Raw genomic sequence first — 23,925 nt, forward strand, 5'->3', positions numbered from 1 at the left:
TTTACAGTGAATACTTGCACCTTGTTCAAATCGGAAGATATTATCAGCAACGCTCTGGCGAAAGACTATAATAATTCTGAATAGAAACGTTAAAGGAAATTACTTAATCTTTGTTTAGTTACCACGTTAAAAAAAACCAGATACTTCCAAGCAATCCTCTTCATAATTTAATTCGCCTTTGAATTTCACTCTGCAGTTTGGGAGCCATTGTCCACTTTTTCCTGGAAATTGGGATTCCAGTGCGGAATCACATAAAAAATAACAAACGCTGGCATCATCTTGTTTTCTTTACAACCTGACAAAGTTTTTAATTTTTAATTGTAATTTTAACGTAACAAATCTAGATTGAACGAACATTAGCGATTTGTTTTGGGTGCCAGTGGATTGACATGTCTTTTTAAGGTTTTTTGAATATCTATTGATAATCTTTAGGCAGTAGGTTCACCATCGCTGTATTAATGTATCGAGTGTAGCAGTGCCACATAAAGCGGTTAACCTCCATTTAGTATATTGGCACTTGCACTCAGAAGGTTTGATTAACGCTGAAAAATGATCACTTGGTTCACACTGTTTTATAAAGCACTTTAACCTGATATTTTAAATACTTGATATAAATTTTTTATATTGCTATATATTTTATACTTCACCGGCAACACATTATTTGTTTTATCTACTTACAGTTAAAATCGAAAAGTAACTAACAAAAAACCCACGGAAATTGGTTAATATTTAAAGTTCTGTTAATAAACAACAATCTATCTTTAAAAGCAAATTACAACTAAACATTCTTGGTGTTGTATTAATGACTCACATTTTTAGTAACTTCTAGCACTTAGTTTATTTACACATTAATATTATAAAGAGAAGCGGGTCTAATACGCAGCCTTGAGGTACGCCGTACGTGATGGATGCATCATGGATATAACGGATATGGTCTGTGTCAATTACTTGTTTTTCGCTATTTCGATATTTATTGTCATCACAAAATACTAGTTATAAACTATGGACGGTGGTTATATCATCGAAATCACGTCAGTTTACCGATGCGCAATTTTCCTATCAACAACCTCTGGCAAATCTGCATCATCTTGATAGACGTAATGATTTTAATACTGTAATGACTGTAGAGTCTTTTCTTGGAACTGCCTTTAGGTTCCGACTATGATCTGTGCAGAAACTTTACGGTTAATTATATGTTAGAAATAGAACGAATTGATTTTATAATATATAATATTATAAAGTGGGAGGACGGAGATTACCCTTAAGGTCCAATTTAACAATATTATGTTCAAGGATTTATTGTCTGATCATTTTGTCGATTGCAATTTTAGCGTTATTGATTGAAAATATAAGATTTCTATTAAATTTAACTAAGGAATAATATGCACAAGGTGTGTTATTATCTACATTCATACTTAAGAAGCTAATTTAGCCAACGGGCGTGTAATGAGATTGATGCGAGAGGAGCGGAAACGTGAGTCAGAATCGTGATGAATGGTACGATATCATATTTTATACTCTTGCGTTCAATCGAGTGGTGTCACAAATTCTTCCAATTCACTACGTCAAACATTGACATTAAACATTTTTAGAAAACAAATACTTAGGTTTAGCAGTCAATTGGTTTAATATATTTTCATTTATCTGGTTTTGTTCTTTTATGTAGTTTCGAAAATTGTTTGGTCAGAATAAAATACTTAATTTATCTTTGTAAACTGATCTTTATACGAGTATTAACTAAAACTAATTTCCTAAACAAAAGCTCTAACGTACACAGGGAAATAATAAAAAAATAATAATATCGGTGGTGTTTCTGTTTAAAGACGTCTAGGACTGGGATTTGCTTTGATTTCCAAAATTGTAACTCATTGTCAGAACTATTCAGACAAGCGATAAAGTATGTACCAAAGTATTTTTTTTATTACTATAACTATATTTGAAAGGTGTATTTTTTAGTATAAATTTTGGCCAGATGTCGTAATTTTTGAAATCTGAGGCAAATATTATAACACACCGTGACTTTCACAGGAAAATGATTTACTCCATGATTTGCGTTCATGTCGGGAAACTTCATTAAAGATAATTTAAAAGAAGAAAATTTAATAGCGGTATTGAAATTTAATTCGTAAAAACAAGTTAGATTGACCAAAAGGTTTTTTTAAATACTGTAATTATACCTCTAAATATATTATTAAAAAATGTTAGAACACATTTGAAAGTTTTACAGTGCCATATCAGTCTCTTCCTCTTCGTTCAAACACACTTTAACAAACCCTTTCTATCATCCCTTTATTTACCCGCCTCATAACGTTGCCCAGCCGGGTGGCGATATTGTCGATGTTTCCTTATCTATACACCATACATAAAGGATATGGGGGGGCGCTTTTAGGCATTATCAGAATTAGAATAAGACAATACTTTTTTATTTGTATTGCAAGGTTTAGCACACACTTTAAGATTTTACGAAATTTATGAATTTTTAATTTATTTATTCATGGTTTGAAAATAGATACATTATTAAAATATACTTAAAAAATAACATTTTTCTTTTAGCTTGAATTAATCACATATTTTCAATGAAATATTTTTACATGCAACGAAGAAAGAGTGAAGGGACAATTTACAAAATGTTTATTTAATTATATATTTTTTTTCGTATAAAGTGGTATTTTAACAGTTTGCAAAAAAAACAATAGTTAAGCGACAAAAAGGTTTCTAAATTTTAGAAATTAATGTTTTTACGATAATAATCACATACTATAATCATGTGTAACATTGAAATTTGAAAGAATTATTCGCCTACTTTCAAAAGCAGTTTTTCATATTTGGGTACGTTCCAAAACAGTTAATATATTTAAAACTAGTTGTACCTCGCCACGCATTTCTATGGCTCAGTCTGTCAAAAAGCATGCTTGTCCAATAGATGGCGCTGTTTGTATTAAGAAGGATGTTTTCACCTGCCACAGGTGTATATGTAAACATACGCGTATTCGAATGACAGGTTGCGTCAAAAATTCGAAGCTTTCGGTTAAGAACAATCTGAGTTTTAATATTTTGAACAAACGAACATTTAAAATTTTATTTATATAGATAGATAGTTTAAATGTTAGTAGGAAATATTTCTAAATAAATCATGAATAAGTGACTTGACGACAAAATATCAAAATACCTGAAGGGTTAAATGATTAGGTCAAGTACTTAAAATGATAATTTGAGATAATCCCTTTGGTGTACCGTAAAGTCGAGTGGGCGGCTAATTGATCACGAGCGCGGGAGAGGCGGCAAGGCGATGGGCGGCTATGTCTTTGGTCTCCGGTGTGTGTCTGGGCGGCGCAGTGGAGAGAAAGGATGACTGCAGCCCACTCGAGGCGATGCATGGAGCATGGAGGTGGAGGAAGTCAGGTCATTAGCGGAACAGGCGCCGGTGGGAGGGGCTTGCAGCACAATGATGTTTAGATGATTTCATTGACTTAAAAATGTATTTATTTATGTGTCTATCTCTCGTGCTTGTAACACGCGTATAATTGTTTTGCTATTTTAATTATTTATTTAACTTAAAATAGTGCATCAAGTCGATAAGTAATAATTTAAAAATAAAGGTACAAACTAAGTACAGCATTTTAGTTTACGAATTACAAAAATTAAAAATTACTCTTTACATATTTCAGCTTCTTATATATTGGTTATTTAATAATTTAGACAATATTTTATGTATAATCAATTTGCAAGTATGTAAAAGTAAGACAGTGTAATAAACTTTAACAATAACTTTATGGGTTCATTGAGGTAAAGGTTGCACTTGTTTCGGTCGTCCCGAAGGAAACATAATAACTCTTCGTTTTACGAAGAACGCAGATGGTTTCCGAAGCGTCTTGCCTTTTGGGGTTGAAAAATGACCTATTACAGGACTTTGCAGATGTGACATTTCATTTAGGGATTACATCTGTAAGCCTGAGCAGAGGGGTGGGAAAAAATCCTTCAGCCTCCCTCGCCCTGATTGGTGAGAAATAGAGTGATGCGGGAACGAGAAAGTATTCGAGATCGAAGAACTGATAAATATACACATGGAAATCTGCATAATAGAAAGATGATTTGTTATATTTGGTATTTCTTGTAAGTTTATGTAAGATTTTGTAAGTTTCTGTAAGATTCTGCAAGATTCTATAAGATTCTGTAAGATTCTGTAATTTTCTGTAAGATTCTGCAAGATTCTGGAAGATTCTGTACCATTTTGTAAGATTCTGTTAGATTCTAAGATTCTGTAATATTCACCTGTCTATAATACAATAATGAGTTCTGTTATAATGATTTCCTTCGAAAAGGAAGTCGTATTTAATTTTTCTTCTTTTGGAGTGATTATGTTTGTACAGATATTCATTAGGTTTATATATTCATACATGCAACGTACATCAATCTTACCAATGGACACCGCGATACTTCCACTTGGATCACCTACATCATGTGCATGTGAAAAAAGGTGATTTTAGCAATTAACCATACACAGTTACGCAGGCAGTGCCTTAATGGGTTTCCTTTACTTCCGTTGTTTTATATTTGACGTTAAAACAAAAACCACTACCTGCAAACTCCAAGTCAAATTACAAGATTAAAAAGTACCTACCTGCCATTTTTTATGTTTTGGAATAAATAACATCCAGTAGTCATTGGATAGAATATAGGGATTCACATTTCTGTATGTTGTGAAGATAAAGCAAAAGGGAGAATTAATGAAAAATTTATAGAAATTGAATAAGCCAGGTTAAGTCATTTTTAGCGATGTTTCCATTCTGAGTGATTGCCTCTCACTATGGCATAAATGATAGAAAATTTCCCTTTCCAAATAGCTCTTAATATACAAAAAAAAATTGCATACCTACATGAAAAATAGAATCGTAAAATAAAACGTTAACGTATCATGATGTAAGTAATTTTACATTTTTTTTATGTCAAACTGACATCAAGTTACATTAACCGTTTGTAATAACAGGGAGTTTGCAGTTAGCAACCACCTACAATATACTTGAATACTATGTACAAATAATATTCTTCCTCTTTGCACAATCCCCCTCAGTAAGATTTAATTTAGTTGTTTGGCTTACTGACAGCCCACGTGATAACGTGTGTGCCCGTTCAGTTTAGTTTATACTCCTAAAATACCCACGCTTAGAATTAAACTACAAAATTCCCTATTTAATCCTACAATGAAAGCGCTTTCTTAAGATATTTGTATCGAATTGAACAAAGCAAAGCTTTTGTGTCATTATTTCTATAAGTCTCCACTATTTATAATTTATAGTATATTTTAATGATTAAATCCTCAACTTGTAATTTAAATCACTGAAAACAATATTTATGACTCTGCAACGAAAAATGAGAAACAGAAAAATCAGAAAAAGATTCGGACGCATCTAGGGATTGAACCCAGAACCTCAGCCCCAGGTTTGAACTACCACTGAGCTAATTTGACACTATCTTAATTGCATTTAGTTCAGGCAATCAAACATAAAGAAATAGCTTCCAATAGAAACATGCATTAAGAAAATGAAGAGAATATTGGAAGCTCTTAGTCGAAGTAAGATACAGTTACATAAGTAAGATACATGACCGAAGGAGATCTTTCTTTTTCCAATTATTTTGTTTTATATATATCGTTTGAGAGTCGTTAGTTGCGCGTGAGGTTTTAATTTTTTAATACCTTAAAGGTGTACCCTTCCCCCACTTCGCCCCCCTTGACCACTTTCCTGCTAATCCGGGCCAAACGACAAGTTAACATTATTCGTTGGATTTTGGTTACCCCGAAGAATTGTCGTGTCAAATGAATACCCGCAAATGTTGAACTAGGCTGTGATTTTTGGAATATCACATCATAAAGTGAAGCATTTAACCTGCCTCAGTGAACATCGCTGTTTTATGTTAAGTGAAGAAAGTGTCAAAAGGAATTGCCTTAATTACATTTGAACTGACTGTCTAAAAGGAACCAGCAGCTACGAAAGACCAGACCGAGGGGTAAGTCTTTTGGCCTTTCCTAATATTTCCTCTCCTGTAAACAATGTAAAGCAACTTCAATTTTTTTGTTTCTTTGTTGAGTTCTTTACCGCATCTCCCATCTCCGCACTATTTCGAGCGAAAGATTTTCCCACCACAAGTCGTTATCATTGTCTCTATTATTTGTATATTTGCGAATTTCCCGGAGCGATCTTTAAAGTAGTTAAAAATAATCTTTGTTTTGAAGCAGAAATCCGTTTGTCTGAAGTAGTCAAAGCTCTGTAAGATGAGTTGTGAATGAGCTGCTCCCAATTAGCAAAATGACAAGTGTAGGACCCATCAAAGTTAAAGTATTTTTAAACTTGCTGGCTAGTTGGGAGCCCGATCGATTTGTCGGTGGGAAAAAAATCTTGTCACTGGTGCACGAACGGTTCAAAAAAATACGACAGTGATAAATAAAAAAAATAGATATTTGAATTAGTAAAATTAAATAAAACAAAACTAAACTATTGTACATCAAGTAGGTCACCGCATCGTCTGCATCCATCACTCATTACGTGGAGAGCTGAGCATCTGGGAAGCAGCCACGAAGATGACGACTGTTGGTTTTTGTGGCCTGTCCCAGAAGCTGGCTAGTCGGTGGCGAAGTAAGGCGGGGAATGAGTGCACCCTCCTTTCTGTGGACATTGTGGAGGCACTGCAGAAAGAGCAGAACCTTGGTCGCTGTATACGTTGCCTGTCTGCGTTTTTTCAGCTTGTCCCATTGCGCTGTTGGGTATCGTGTTCACATTTCAGGAGTATATAGAGAAGTGCAGTACGTTTTAATGAACATTTTCTAACATTTTCGCTAGATGGCATTCCCATTCTAAACAAGATAAATAGTTCTGGCAGCCTCCGATGATTTAATTCCTCCGTTAAACTTAAGAAAATTAATGTACCTACCTTACATGTAACTTTAAAAAAATTCCATTTTGGGAAACCAAAAAATTAAGCAAATCTTCACGAATGTTTTTCAATAAATCAATAGTTTGCAATCGGAATGACGTTGACATAATGCACTTAAAAATATTTACAAAGCACTGTCGCCATGCAAACAAAAAATGCAAAAAATTGATGCATCACCCCATTGCTTTATGATGTGTCATTAATTAAAAACAAAATAAAATATAACGATAAACATTTAATGTTCATTGACATAAGTCAAAACTTGTTCACACCTCACTTCAAAAATTATTTCTGGTTTATTTTCCCACGACATATAAAATAATAAAATACTTAATCAAAATGCGAGAGGCATTTCATTAATAGCTATCTCACGTCCATGACAAGTAATGATGGATTCATATACAATTTCATTCATTCTATTCCAACTAATGAGACAACCTGCTGCTAACTACCATCTTATGCATTATGTGCTCCCGGTACTTCCATCGTATGAATTCTTGAATCTTGAGAGTTTTGGATTATGTAAAGAGTTTTTAATTAGGAATGATGTAACAGATAATATAATTTAAACATACTTTCTAGAAATATGCTTTCTCACAACCCGTCATCTTTATTTTTTTTATATGAGTACTTCAAAGAGTCTCAATTGCTTCCAATTGTCCTGAATCAGCTGGTTTTATCTTTAGAATCTGTTTTAAAATTGCGCATTTTAAAAAAGAGCTTCAAAATTACTTTTCCGTGGTCACCAATATTTAAAAAATTCTATAACTTCTTAACCATTAGTCATAGCAAAAATTTTATCTTTCTTCAGATGTTAAGTAGCCTACATAAAGATTGTGACTTCTCGAATAAGATTTATTACCTTTCAATTAAATGAACCGTCGATGTCAAAGTCAATTAATCTACCTGTATAAAAACCGATAACATTTCTCTTACTTTATTCCAGCCGCAGAGGTTTTACAGGTTTTATAAATAGATATTCATAAAGGTTTAAGAGACTCAATTTTTAAAAACATGTGTTATGTTTGGGCATCGTAGATTTGTTCTTAGTTTGTTGTCTGCTTACATCTACCAGTCCACCCACCACCCCCCTTTCCGATCCCTTGGTACCTGGAGTAGAAATTGTGTTAATAATTAGTATAATTTTAACCGCTCAACAAGCAAGCTATCAAGTTCAAAGCCGCGTTACGCGTGAAAGAAGCAATCAGAATTTGCCGTGGAGTTTTAGTACATAAGATGGAAAACAAACAAAAAAAAATCCACCACAAGGTGTAAGCCTATTTCAATATTATGGTGACATCCTCCCAGCTGTACCATTATTTTCTTTCTTTTCCAAGATGTATTTTTTCCATCTCTTGGTTACCGAAATCAACTTAAATTCGCGGCCTAGATTGTAGTTTCCAAGAGCTGTCGAAATATGTCATAACTAAATTTAATTCATTTTTATGTACGGTAAAAGTTAGTAAAAATTTATACGAAGAGGCTGTAACGTACAAAAGAATTTTTCCTTTTAAAAAGCTATAGTAATATCATAAATAAACTATATAAATAATACTGGTCCCAAATATGACCCCTGGAGAACACCAACATTTTTCAAAATTATCTCTCGATGTGTTATATGCATGAGTAAATTGTCATGAGTTATGCAAAAAACAATTTACATAATATCAGTAAACACCATGCAGGCTGCAACCCGGAACAACTCCACAACATAGATTATCAAAGATAACCGTAAGGTTATGTTTGCTTGTTATTTTTTCCATTTTTGTATGTGGTGTTTTGTCATAGATCTATTAAAAATACATAAATTGAACTTACCCACTACGACCACGTGTCCAAACACATCATTCCCTCCAATATTGGAACAGTTCCACCTGTGCGTCCCAAAGCGTCTCCTGCACTCCTCAGTGGCCAGTTTGACGCCGTCTCCGGCCGCTGCGAGTGCCGCGGGTGCGGCACGACAAAGCGCGCGTTGTCTCTCGTGCAAGCCGGGGATCCGAGCGCACACAAGTCCGCCGCCCAGTGAAATTGCAGCGCAGGTACTGGAAAATTGAAATTAACACAGTTATTAAATTTTCTATTTTTTATACGAACAAATCACTGTGGGATTTCAGACGTTTTCCGGCGTTGTACCAATAAATCCATTATGGATTTGATAGTTGCTCACCGCACTTACCTCGATTTTATGATATTTTGAACATTCCTAGTACTAAAATATATTTTATTCGCTTGGCAAGGAAATAATATATCTTTTTATTTTTCTAGCCTGTTGTTTCATCACTTCCAAATATGAATATTTTATCGGTAAAAAAGCGCGTCGGAAAATTATATTGCAAATGTCTTAATTTTGATTTTCAAAAGTGTACTGTATTTATTTACGAAAAAGCCTCACATAATTTATTTTTATTTCCAAGAAAGCTTATTTAGCTGGAAAATGAAGTAAAACTCTAGAATATTTTCTAACTCGTGTGTCTTCAACATAATACATTTTTTGTAGATATAACATTAAAGAGAAAATAAAACATTTTCCTGAATATAAGCCTCCAGTAGATGATGGCCTTCATGGTCGAGGAATTGGGCACTCGAATAGCAAGCCGAGGGTAGCATGTTCAAATTCCGGTGTGCGCAAGTAAACTTTATTTGACCAGATTAGAATAGCCAGGTACTCCCCCACCCTTCTCTTCCCTATCTCCTATTCTCCCAGCTACCTTCAGCCTCACAACAAACCCCAATTGAGGATGCCATAGTCTCACTGGCTCAAAAATGGTTGGGAGCAGTTGGAACTCTTGTGCGGTATTCACATACAAAAATAAAAACTCTTTATCCTGGAGGAAAAACATAGGAGATACGTGTAGAATTTAAAAAATATATTCACTGTCGGGTAAGACAGTACAATTTACAAAAATCATACAAATTATTATGAAAATAGTGTCATTTTTTATGGAGGATTATTGCATTCTAAGGGTTGTGACAAATTTTCTTTTACGAAACACGAGTTTCTATCTTTCGAACATTGGTTTTATTTGTATGCTACTTAAAAATACCCACCGACAATTACGAGATGTAAACACATACATAAACGTATTATTACTGAACAAATATTTTTATTTCATCCATCGTACACAATAATTATATTTAGAAAGCAGACTACGGACAACCGCAGTAGTCTGATTAACGTACACTCTCAAATTGCACATGATTAGAGCTCAAATTATTGTAGTAAAATGTTTTCGCACTGCGAAGCCCATTACTGGACAAGAGTGTCGAGAAAAGGTGGCCGTAACAACACTTACATCGCAATTTAAAGCGGTGTAATAATGCCATACTAATTACACACTAAGTACGGGGACTGGAACGATTTCTGGGTGGAGCAGCTTTCACAAAATATTGAGAAAAAAATTAGTGTTCATTGTTTTTTATAGTCGCCGGATTTTATTTTCAATAAAATGTATTCCAATTCTATGAATTGGTTATTTATTTATATCAAGTAGACCACAGTCGCTCAATCTGTAGGACGCAGTTTTTACAATATTTTTTATTTATTGTGTTTATTTGTGAAATACAGTGATTCCAATAAAATTTAATTATTTATATAATATACTTTGATTTATTTATCATTTCAAGTACTATTATTTAAATTCGATATTAATTACAGCGTTGGTATTTTGCCATTACTTACTAGTTTTTTTTTCGATAGATACACAAGACATTATTTTTCTCATTTTTTATCAAATTTCTGTTTTATAATACATATCAGCATATTATATATATTTATATACCTTACGAGTAAATTATTTTCTTGTTTCAGTCTTACTGGTTTGCAACAAACATAAATAATTGTGTGTATATACGAATGTACATTGTACAATGTACATACTTACTTTATATTGTAAACTTTGCTTTATTTACAATATCAGATGTTATTATTTGGATTTGATGTTAATCTTAGTATTAGCTTATAATTTTTTTAAATATTGTTATGCTATTATCATACATACATTGTCAATTTCCTCTATAAAAGCCCGATAGGGCGTTAATGAATAATAAATATATAAATAAACAACATTTATAATTACGAATACATTTATTTATTAAATTAGTTGCGATACATCATCGTGTGAAAAAAAAATCGTATTTTAATCTTGAATTCATTGAGGTTTGACTGAAACATGTCTAACTCTGAAGGAAGTTGGTTTAAAAGCATAGTCATTCTCCTCAGAGGCATAAGCATTGGTAAGTTGGCTCAGCCTCTTGGAAAATTAAAGAGCCTGTTCTGCATAGCTCTGGTGAAGTTATCGGGAACATAAAACGTAATACGCTCCAGAACATCAGGATTGCAAATGTGTCCGTTGACCAGCTTATGCGCTACTACCACGTGATTTCATAATCTTCATGTTTGTTGATTTCATAATCTTCATGTTTGTTGATTTCATAATCTTCATGTTTGTTGATTTCATAATCTTCATGTTTGTTGATTTCATAATCTTCATGTTTGTTGAATTTACCATCTTCATGTTTGCTGATTTTCCCAAGTTCACGTTTTTTTTTATTTCCACATTCTCATGCATGTTAACTGTAGGTTTGATTTCGTTGTTTCGAAAATGCTGTAAGTAGACCAAATGGGGCTTAATATATGATAGGCAAAGGAAATGAAGGCAGTCAGAAATTAATGCCAATAGTGAATAATGTGATGAATTACTCATAAAGTTTATTTCCAAAAGTAGTTAAGCTGTGATGCCCGTTATTTTAATTCCAATCCTTTTCTAAAACCTTTCCGACAATCCTTTCCATCGCTCAACGTCACCAAGCCGGCTGGCGATATGGTTCCCCTATTTGTTTATACTTGTACATTTAAGATGAGACAATACCCTTAAATAAAACCAGAATCTTACGACGTAATCAAAGCAGCCGTACACAAAAATATGCGACGCGCGGACAGACCCGCGGTTGGATTTGTTCCATCAAATCTCTATAATTAAGTGGAAATCTTAACGACAAAAGTGACAAAAAGTAAAAACAACAATATTCGGCGCGCGGCCCTGCGTAATGGACGGACCTAAGGTCTAGAAAAGCGGGCCTAGAAAATTGATCTTTCCATGGGGATCATTTTAAGTATTTCTGATGAACATATTACCGAAAACTCAAAGGTTTCTAGAGGGATCCCTCGGTAAGTTACTAATTCTTCATCAAAAAAAATAAAATCTGGTCCTTACAGCTAATTTTATAGTTGAACAACGTTTTGTGAAATTTTCAAACCTTTTTACTTAAAAAATATAGTAAAATTTGAGATTTTAGTAATATTTTAATCAGAAATAATTCAAATGTGAGCGTCCAGCCAACCACTGATATCGGAGTCTTATATTACTTTGCAGGAAAACCCTTGCGAGTTGATTCATATTTGCTCAAAAATGTCCCCATAAAGTTTACACTCTATTCCTTACAGGCATACATATAATAAAACATATATACTTGAACATTTGAGCTTAAAGTTTCATCCGTAACCTGTTTAAATCCTAACAAAGCAATGTATTAACAGTAAAGCTTCTACAGTTAAAGCGCTTTGTCCTAGATCATGTTTAATACTATTTGACTTTACATTTAGTGTTAAATCAGTTGACTTAAGCCACATAAACCATTGTTAACACACAAACAATAGGTCCTCGTTATCTTTTTACAAATAATACGTTCAGAGGTGTCCTTAAGAGCCTTTTAAAGATTTATGGTTTATGATAATAACATTTCGAACCTTTTGACTTTAGTGTATCATAATTATTAATTGATAATAGTATAGTGGTACGGTTTATAGCTCCCTCTCCGTCATTTTCATAACCGATGCATGTAACAGAAAGAGACGTTACGGGAGAGTTCTCAGTGGCAGGACAGTTAAGTATTATAAATCTCCACACAATTCAAATCCAAGGAGATTTATTATATTTTTATCCTGCGGCAGGAATGTTGGGTTGTTGAGTTTTGAATTGAAATAATATTTTATCAACTAACGGTAAAATGTAATCCTTCAGTAATGCACACGAAGACGTGAATAGTAGTAAGAATTGACTTCCCGTTAATCTTAAATAGATGATGTATTATTGTTGTTGTTTTTTTCTCATTGATGATTTTTTTTATTTACCTAAGAGTATTAAGAGTACTACGGGTTTTATTTTATTTTAAATCGGTTTTATTATTGCATTTAAATTATAAACGATCGCTTTGGTGAAATAATACCATTCAGATTTACCCACCCGACTTATTTCAATCTTATAACAGACTTAAGGGATGCCATAGTTTCACTGGCTCCGGACGGTCGAGAACAGGTGAGACTCTTATTCTCATTAAAAAAATATAATTTGATACCTCCGCCATTCCTACATTATTTTAGTGTATTGAGAAAACAAACAGTTTTACAATTTTATATAAATAATTATATTTTATAAGTTGCATTAACCAGTGAAGTTTCAACATAAAATTCAAGTCATATTATTAAAAAAACGTAAATAAACAGAATTACTAAAAAAAAACTCGAATGAAAATAACTGAGATATCTTAGATATCTTACATACCTTAATGAAAATAACTGAGATATCTTGGATATCTTACACACCCTAATGAAAATAACTGAGATATCTTACACATCCTAAAAAATAAAAAAATAAAAAAACTGAGATATCTTAGATATCTTACACACTCTAATGAAAATAACTGAGATATCTTATACACCTTAATGAAAATAACTGAGATATCTTAGATATCTTACACATCTTAATGAAAATAACTGAGATATCTTAGATATCTTACACACGTAAATGAAAATAACTGAAATATCCTAGATATCTTACACACCTGAATGAAAATAACTGAAATATCTTAGATATGTTACACACCTAAATGAAAATAACTGAGATATTTTACACACAGCAGGGGGAGAGGGTTAGCAATTAATAATTTGATTTAATTTTCTCCAATATGCATTTAGTAAACTGAACTGAGGACAAATGGAAAATATCGGCGTTTTAAAACATATAATTGTATTTTGTGCATGTCCTTCTGAAAAATGAACATTGTCTGTAGTTTTTGAGTGTGTTTTACGAATATACATGGAAAAAGTAAGATGTATTATGTATATGTAAAGCATTCTATGAATGAAAAGTACACTTAATGCTGAATGCTTGTATTGAGTTTTCAATGCAGAACATGTATCAATATATGTTTTATTGAACCATAAATAACTTTTTAAAATTTGTAAGGTATGTGAACGTCATAATTCCACCGGGCCGCGTAACACCGGTCTGTAGAAGACGTCGGGTGGGCGAAACCAGACGCAAGTTCCATCAATAAATTTCAATACAAATTAAATAACTCACTTGCGGAGAATCTTGAAGACGCAAAAGAAGCAAATGGGAAAGTAGCTATTAATTCTTAGTAGATTTATCGCAATAATTTTTCTTAAAAAATTCTGTGTGAACGTTCTAAGGTGGGCATTTTCAGGGGGTTTTTTTTCTTACCTTCTGCTTTTAAGTTTTTAAGTTTAAATATTGAATTTTATTTAATAATAATATAATACATTTTTCTTCTAACAAATAAATATAATGATATCCTCACTGGGACAGAAGCGGAGGATTTCATTTACATATGATTAAGTTTTAGTAGTATGGATAACATAAAGTAATTTTAAATATATTGAATAGTGTTTTGTCTGAAATAATTATAAATATATTAGAAGGTTTTTTTTTGTTCGGTTGGATGGTTTCAGTTTCAGTCTGTATTTGGTGTCAGTATATTATATATTTTTTATATCCTTATGTCTTTTATCAAGCTTTTTATTAGAGATTTAAATGTTTAAATATTGATGTGAGTTTTGAATGAGAGTAGAATTTTACGCAGATTTTAGTGCCATAGTATAGGAAGGTTTTTTCCCATAATTTCGTATGTTGTAGTTGCTCGTTGGATATGTTTTTGACCTTGAGATCAAGGGTTTCTAATGTTTTTTTGTCTTTTGTATTTTTTAATGTAAGTTTTTAAGTTTCTAAGTTTCAGTGCCGGCAACCCGGGCGTTTATTTAAGGTTGGTTCTGTACAGATGTTTTTTTTTTCATGACCTTCCTCACTAGACATAGTCTATTCTGAGGCTGGTAATTAACAATTTATATATAAACTAAATGTTTAGTAAAAAATATTTAAAAATAATAAGAAAAAATAGAAGTAAAAAAATGAGTAATATAAAAATAGAAAAATAAGTGTAGTACTATATGTGTTGAAGAATTATGTATAAAATATGAAATGAGTATTTCGTATTATAATAAATTGTAAAATTTTGTAATTTTGTTAGAATTTGTGTGCAGTATGGTTTGTAAAATGCATTAGATGTTTAGAATAAAAGTAAAAGAGTAGTGTTCAAGTGATATGATGTTAAGTGCTAATTCTTACATGGCTTTTTGGGTTTTAATGAGTGATTTTAGGATATTGTCATTTGCACTTCCCCATCCGATAATACCGAATTCTAGGAGCGATTGGCAAAGAGCCATGTAGATTTTTATTACGTATTTTTTGGTAAGGACATTCCTGATGGTTTAGAAGATATAACTTTAAAAAAATATATTATTTAAATAGTTAATGCGTTCAGTCCATTTTAAATTTAGATCAATTTTTACACATGGAGTGGAAGACACCTTCAGAATTTCCCAGATCAATGACCGCCATTCAGAATCGAAACGTTGCTTGAAATGGTTTTAACTATGTTTGGTAACCAGTTCTGAATAGCCAAGTACTTCCCCACCTTTCACGTTCTCATCACTACCCACAGTCCTTAATCTCACAATCTACCCCAATTATTCCTACTGGTCTTGGATAGTTGAGATTTTTGTGCTAAATTCACAAGTTAAGTCATATTCATTTAATACAAATATTCCGTATTTAAAATTATGTTTTCTTTACTTTAGTTTGAAAAATTTACTTTGCACATGTTGCGTGTGCTAAAAAGATATAGAAGTGCAGTTTAATAGGGAATTTTCACAAAAATATCGTGGAAAATGGGTAAAAATTTTTAAAATTTATTTTCTGATTATGATAATCGTATTCAAAATATTTATTTTTATCATTTTCCTTGATAATTATTATTTATTTCATAAACGATCTAAAACCGCACATTCAGAAATGGTTCCAACTGGCTACAACATCATAATGACAAAGAATACGCGACCGTCTGGTAAGACGGCTGTTACCAAAGTCAAAAAATGAACATGTCGTTTTGGCGGAAAATCGAAAATAGCACATTTACGATCGTTATAATACATTTATTCGCTAACATAGCAAATAAAATAAAAAAAACTTCAATATCGTTATATTTGTAATAAAAAACAGTGAAAATACTCCATTGTGAGAGGTTATCTTGATGTAAAAAGCTAACATGGATGCGACAAAACATTGGAATTATTTCCATCAACATTTTTCTTTAATGCAGATTTTTTCGCAGTAAATTCGATGTAAGCTATTTTCTTTGAAACAAAAAAAAACTTATGGACATTTCTTGATGGTGGTATTTAACGTAAAATAATGATTTGATCTTCAAAAGAATTTAAAACATTTTAGGAAAAAGAGACGATCGGTGAAATAATTGGTCTTCAAATACCTTGAATCTTTCCCTTTGCATTAGGTTAGTATAGGCATTCTTTGCTAAAGAATTCAGCGCACGCAGTCTTCGAACAGAAAGGCCTAAGTTATAGATATAAACATTTATTTACTGCATATTTATGAATGTATTTGTTTATCTTGATATGAAATACTTAGAAAAACGACAAAATCTACAATTTCTGTGAAAATTTCAAGGGCATGTAAAGTGAAACCCTGAATTTATTATATTATTTATTTGGTGGTTCCAACCATTAGGGTAGATCCTAATGATAAAGAATAACATTATTTGTAGAAAAAATAACCTTTAAGTTATTGTTGTTTACTTTATTTAAATTGAAAATTAATCGTACAAAATCTTACTTCATCAAAAAAAGTTAGGTTACCGTGACAAAAAAACGAAATTATAAAAACGTTAATTAAGAATTAGTGGAAATAGCAAAATGAGAAGGTATTAGTGTGGTGTAGGCGGGCAATATGACGAGACAATTACTTTAAACACTCTACACAGAAATTATTTTTTATTTTGTGTTATGATATTATTTGTCCTGGTAAACGAAATGTTTTTCGAAACAAGATACAGTGTAAGGGGAACGGCTGTAGAGCCTTTTTCACATAAAACTAGAATTTGGATTTGTGGTCAAAATACACAACCAAAAATAATTATTATGTTTTTGTTTGAAAGTTGTAGCAAATATTTAATACGGAAATATACAACTCTATGTATTTGTCTTTTAAATTATAAAATATCCACTGGTGCAATCGCTCCAATACCTGAAATAGCGATTGTGCTATTAATTATCTCATATTTTTAAGATTCATAGAAAAAATTATTAATAAATCGGAAATTTTATAAACGCGAGAAATGTTGGTTTTTTATATTTCCTTACGTGAAACTTATTTATGTCAACATTGAATATTATTTATGACTTACTTGATAATGACAGATACAAATATATATGACGAGACTTACTTTTTATAGAATTTTTTTCAATTTGGGTGTAAGAATGTAAAAATTTAATTCACTATTTTAAGATATTAAATAATTTTACCACAAAGAACTGGTGTTACTTAGAAAAGATACGTTTACTGTACCAATACAATCAATAAAAATTATCACATACAAACACACGACATTTGACAACGTATGAAACACGTGGCGGAGAATTCACACTTTGATTAGAAAAATATTGAATCAAAACCACTTCATATGAGTTAAACATACATTAAATATATGGTTAATTCAATTACGAATGTAGTGGTGTGTAAATTTATGATAAACATTGAATAAAATAAATGTTTGCATCATTTTGACAGCCCCTCGTTCTAAAACAAACTTCAACTCAGAAAGAATTAATAATCTATGAATTCTAGAACAGTCTACTTTAAGTTGTAATAGACTTTATATAATATACATTTATTGATAAGATAGGAAAATATTATAACAGCTTTCTACTAATAAAAACTGTAATAAGCGGAAAGGTTTAAAAAAATTGTTTTACAAAAGGTAAAGAAAAATTACATCACTCAAGACGTTTTTAAAACTTGGCACGATATATCGAAAATCAGCCGGTCATTACCATTAAAAAGTTCAACTGTTTTATGATTTTGGAGGCAGCTTAGCAATTATTTGTGATTAAACTTTTTTTTAAATTGCTTTATTTATTATACAAATACGGTGAAATAAATTATATAGCATACATCCATACGTCATACACAATTAACCATTGGATTAAAAAATATATTATTCAGTTGCGTTGGTTATTTTTGCCTCAAATCTTAGTTAAAAATTTTGTATGAAAAAAATGCCATGCAGCCGGTTTTCTTAAAAAATTATATTAGAAATAGTGTGAAACATTCTGTTTCAATTTAAATTAGTGTATAAATATGACAAATTACAATAAATTAAGTTCTACACTTATTATAGTACTGCAAAATAACACATTAAGTTACTCAGCATTAATCTTTATAAATATAGGCACCATATTTAAGACCTCACGAAGTTCGTATTATTCGCAAAATGCTTTTAAGTTTGAATAATATAATGTTGAATATTAACCCATTTGCATTGTACAAGCGCCGGTGGGAGTTACTTGTAAATGCAAAATATTATCAAAAGATTAAATTTGCCAGAATAATCATGATTTGTGGCCATACATTATCTGGATAAGCGGAGTAAGTCTGGAATTCTGTATGTTAAGTACGATAAATTACTAATAAACTCGAGTTATTGGGACACTATTACAATTGTGCAAATAATATTTTTTTTGAATGCGGAATGGGTAACATATTATAGTGTTTTTGTGTGATTTGTTCTGCGCTCAGTCACATAAACACAAAACATAATTTTACGGGGATTAATTTGAATAACTGTCCCTCATAATGTTTTAATGTCGATACTTTAAAGGAAATACTATAAAAGTTCACGAAAAAAAATACAGTGTGTGACAAGCCTACGCACGACGGAAGTGAAACTTTTAGTATTCTCCTCTGTCTCTTTTCATTTCATTCTCTCTTTTTTTCTGTCTATTGACATATTTATAAGTATCATGTGTTAAAAAATATATAACGAATGTCGAACGCTCTGCCTCTAGACCTCGAGGAGAGGTATCTCGCGCGACGAGAACCGCGTATATAACGTGTACTCCTCTATTGACTTATCCCGCGCAAATTTTCGTTTTCAAACACGGCAAATAAATAATATCACATAACGTCTCGTTAACGCTTTATATAGGGTCAAATCGAAGATATATATCGGCAGTGTGAATTCATATCTGTCGTTTTTCAAAATATTTCCGTATATTTGTCCGTTTTGGAAAAGATCTATCGTGTTTTAACAGTCTCATACCCGTATGGAGTCTGAATTTGAAAAACATTTCTAAATTTTGAAAAACTCACTTACGGCTGTGTTTTTTACTAAAAAAACTTGTCACGCACGTCTGCGAGGGTAATTAGTCGCGTTATCGGCCTTGATTAGTAATTTTAATGATTCAAAATAAAAATAATTAATGAAAATACCGAGTGACTCTACCGGCTCGATTTGTAAGCTATATTTCGTCCAAAATATCATATAGCCAAAATATCTAAAAGTCGCAGCACGAGAGCATTTTATCACTTTTCCTCGTATTAAAAAAATCACAAAAAGAAAAAAAAAATAGTTAAAGCGGGGATCAAACCTCGGTTCTTCACGACGACAATCAGGCGCTCTGCCTCTAGACCGCGAAGCTGAGTTTGGAGAGTGACCTAAACTAGGTATATAATATTAGCTAGGCTCCTATAGCGAAATGATCACGGTTTTTCGTGACGGTCATGAGTCGGTTTTACTCCGGTCCTCGAAATTGCATGACGCGCGTAAAGAAGTTTCACTTCAATATGATACTTAGATAGAAGGAATAATTTTATATCGGACGCACATAATCATTTATCTCCTTGCATTTTATGTCAACGCTCCGGCAAGAACAAAACCTGCTATGAAAGAAAATTAGATATTTTAATTACTTACATATCGGGAGCAATGGCATCACGTCTGTCACGCAAACACTGATTAAGATAAAATCAATAATAGTTGGATAATTTATATAGCGCCGTTTTTGTGAAAAATCAGCTCAAGGGCGCTGATACTAATTGTAACTACCGTATTGTAGACACTTTGAGAATCACTTTAGTATTTAATTATTTCGATTATCACTCTTTCTATATCTCCGGTTCAATGAACTCTAGTACTTTTGCTTTGAATTGAAGTTTTATTTTCAAAATGGAAACGTTTTTTTGGAGATTTCAGAAAGCGATAAAATACCTATCAACATGTATGACAATTCCGTGATTTTTCACCGGTCAGCCACTAAATTTCATAATCAGTGCAATTGCCTTCGTTCCCGATGCTAACACCAATTTTGTTAGTGTTTTCAATATTACTGGAATTTTTTACAGCAAATAGGTACAACGAATAAGAATATTTTGGTGATATTCTTACGTGCATGTAAGCAAGTCTAAATGACGAAACTTTGAGAAATCGTGCATCTCCCTATTATATATATCATACCTACTTAGCGAGAAGAGTCAGGGAACAAAAAACGACGGTCGCGTCCCGGACTGAACTAGTTTCCAATGGAAATACTGTCCAACCTGTCTCGCGTTCCGCTCAGACAGTCGGCCGAATTATTGGCTCATTGTGTTCGGCGGGGACTAGGGCAGGCGCAACATGACTTTTATTTGTTTCTTGCAGAGGCAGTTATTCAACAACTGAACATGAACGTGAACTTTCCAAAATATATTTTTGTAATGAAAGTAAACAATTTTACTAATAGTGCTAACATTTTACAAATATTGTGATGTTTGAAAGCCATCTATTAGCTAAAAACGTTTGCTAACAAAAAATATTGCGGCTCGTTGGACAAGATGATTTTTTTTTAAATTAGTAACCTGCGCATAACCTTTTCGATGTCATAAAAATTTTCGATGAAAATTTGATAATCTAGTCAACATTTTAATTGAAAAATAAATAATAGTCGCTTCTTTGAAGTTCTCATAAATTCGCTGTATCCAAATACCCGAATCGATACCATTTTTCAGCTTTCGTATCAGTTTTTAAACTTTAATGTTAGCCATACACAATCTAAAAATAATTAATATTGCCAGAAACAGTGCGCTAATGTTGTTCAGGTTTCAGAGACATTTATATTTTAATTTTAATTTGTATTATTGCTACGTAATATTAGTTTAGGCAAGTAAGTATCTCATTTATATATTTTGATTGTATGTGACCAGATTGTGTGAGAGATCTTATTATGTCTGTATTTTAAGTGGTGTTTACAATAATATTATTAATATTATTATGCATTCGATCGCAAAACGTACAAAATTAAAAAAACAACAACAACAATTGTTAAGCAATCTACAAAATGAGCAATATCAATATGATATTAAAAATAAAAAAGTTTATTTCGAAATTCTTGTGGAACCCTGCGCTGCGGAGAATTTCAAACAATTTATCGCATTTTCGCAATTCCTGACTCATGAATCTCAACATGAAATAATGCGATTGCTTTTATTTAAGTCTCCAAATTCAGAACTAGGGCTGGGTTATCGCTACCCTTCAGTTGTTAGTCTTTTTATAATTTTGTAGAAAATTGTGTTAATGATTTTTTATAACGAAAGTGATTTTGTTTATCAAATCGTAACCTTTATTCTAAATTATTTTGAAATTTTGTTGAAAGACCCTTTTTTTAAATTTAAACTATTTCTTTCAGGATCTATATCACCTTTGGATGAAGTAGAGGAAGTTCTGGGAAGGAAACAGGTATGAGAGGTGGGTATGAATCTGCTGGTACAACATCGCAGATAGTGTGCATTGTTAACATACATATGATATTGAGAGACACGACAAAAGTTCTTAGCTCTCTTGTTCTTGAGACAGGAAGGTGATGTGAAGTTAAGTCATGACCTATTGTTTGGCGAACTCAAGACTTGTTGGGTACAAGAATTACGTATTCAATCATCATGATCACGATTTACCAATAGTTGAACAACATTGAACTTTAAAAAGTGTTCGTCAAGTGAAAATGAACAACTGTTGATGCTTCAATGACATCTAGTAAATAAATTACGTATTATCCCAGCAATGGAATTATATGTGGAGTTGAATCAAAGTCAATTTAATGTAGTTTTTTTTACATTAACAACGTTGTACACTTCAACTTGACCTCAACGGTCAACGGATAACTTTCGAAAACTTAGAGCAAGTTTATGAGTTACTTATTTTAGTTTACATGAGATGTGAATGCTGATGAGGATATTTTAATGAAAGGAGAAAAAGGAGACTCGACTAATGAAGAATTGCACGCCATTGGCGCTAATAAAAAAATATTAATCAGTTCACAAAAGAGTTCTGATACTAATCCTGATGTATGGCAATAAGGCATGGAACTGGCAGTGGAAGAATGATATTAAACTGAAAGCTGCAGATATGAGATTACTGTGGCGTATATGTGGCAAAACCATATACGTCTGTTTTAAGAAGGTGGTGAAGTTTAAAATGTGTAGGCGTAAATGGTTTGACTTCATATAGTGGATAAATTTAAAAAAAGGAGTGGAACGAGAATATATACGTCGTGGAAGTGAATCAAAAGCTCGATCGAGTGGAAATATTTGAGTTGCGCTATAATAAATCGGATCATAATAACAGAATAGGTATAGGACGATGTATGAATGCGAATGAACCAAGGAATGTGCCAAGAAAGAAAATATATCGGTCTATCCTCTCCACTTAGCCCTGCGGGAAATGGTTTATTGGTTAGTTGCTTAATTTTCTGAACTAAAGAACCAAGCTCATATCTGTACAAACTTTCAATATTTAAAAAAAAAAAATTATTTGTATTTTTTACAACGTCGTCACCATTGAAACTCCATACATTTCTGCAGCAAAATCACTGTTGTGGCTTTTTCATTTAAATGTCAAGAGGTTAAGCCCCATAAATATACTATCAGCATAAAACATTTTGCAAAGCGCCCAACAAAAGGTTCGACAAAAACTCCACTGGAACCTTCCAGCTGCCATAAAGTTAATTTAAAACCAACAAAAAAACACAATAGAAGCTCTCAGGGTATAAATAAATAAATAAATCAAGTTAGTTAATAAGATTCGAGATAAACATGTCTTCATTAAAACTATTTCTGTTGAAATGAATTACGAATGACGATAAATCATCTCTTTTGGTCCAGCAATATTTCTTTATCATTTCATTAAGATAAATGGAGTTCACGTCGTAAATTATATACAGGCTCATTTCTTTGACACAAATACTGTATAGGTGCTGTATCATCAGAGATTAGAACTGGTGAATTTATTTTATGATGTTTTCAGGGTGTGCTTATTTCTGTTATTTTTATACAAGTTATTGTTATTTTTATAAATAGTGTGAACCGTCTTATTAGATTGGTTGATTTTATATAGATTATAAAGTCATAAATGAAACTCTATCTCAAAATCTTAAACATGAAAGTCATCAATGGTAGGTACTTTCAACAAATTGATAACAGCTTCTTGATATATGTTAGCTCACAATGAAAAGCTGTTATGAGATGAAAATAGTTATGCAAGAAGTTCTCGACAAAAAACTGTGAAAATTTTTTTTTTTTTTATTTTTTTTTTTTTATAGTGAATACCTCACAAGAGTCCCAACTGCTCCCGTCTGGAGCCAGTGAGACTATGGCATCCCCAATTGGGGGATGTTGTGAGGCTGAAGGTAAGTGGAGAAGGGAAAGAGGAAGATGGGGAAGTACCTGGCTATTCAGATCTAGTCACTAAACACGGCTAAAGCCATTTGGAGCAACATTTCAATTCTGAATGGTGGTCTTACACCAGGGCGATACT

General features: G+C 32.2%; 2 protein-coding genes across 2 annotated transcripts in view; both read right to left on the minus strand.

The window, feature by feature from the left end:
* LOC149411963 (uncharacterized) overlaps nt 1-23,925 on the minus strand; it is a 591,119-nt gene that overhangs the window by 162,075 nt on the left and 405,119 nt on the right. The window lies entirely within an intron of this gene.
* Nucleotides 1-23,925, minus strand: part of Wnt2 (Wnt oncogene analog 2) — a 280,802-nt gene that overhangs the window by 115,442 nt on the left and 141,435 nt on the right. The window contains exon 3 of the mRNA XM_089646328.1: nt 8,749-8,972. Within this exon, the coding sequence (XP_089502454.1) occupies nt 8,749-8,972 (224 nt within the window). The remainder of the gene's footprint in view (nt 1-8,748; nt 8,973-23,925) is intronic.

Source organism: Hesperophylax consimilis, chromosome 24 (genome assembly GCF_061612785.1).
Source record: "Hesperophylax consimilis isolate HC1 chromosome 24, BYU_Hcon_1.0, whole genome shotgun sequence".
Lineage (NCBI taxonomy): Eukaryota > Metazoa > Arthropoda > Insecta > Trichoptera > Limnephilidae > Hesperophylax > Hesperophylax consimilis.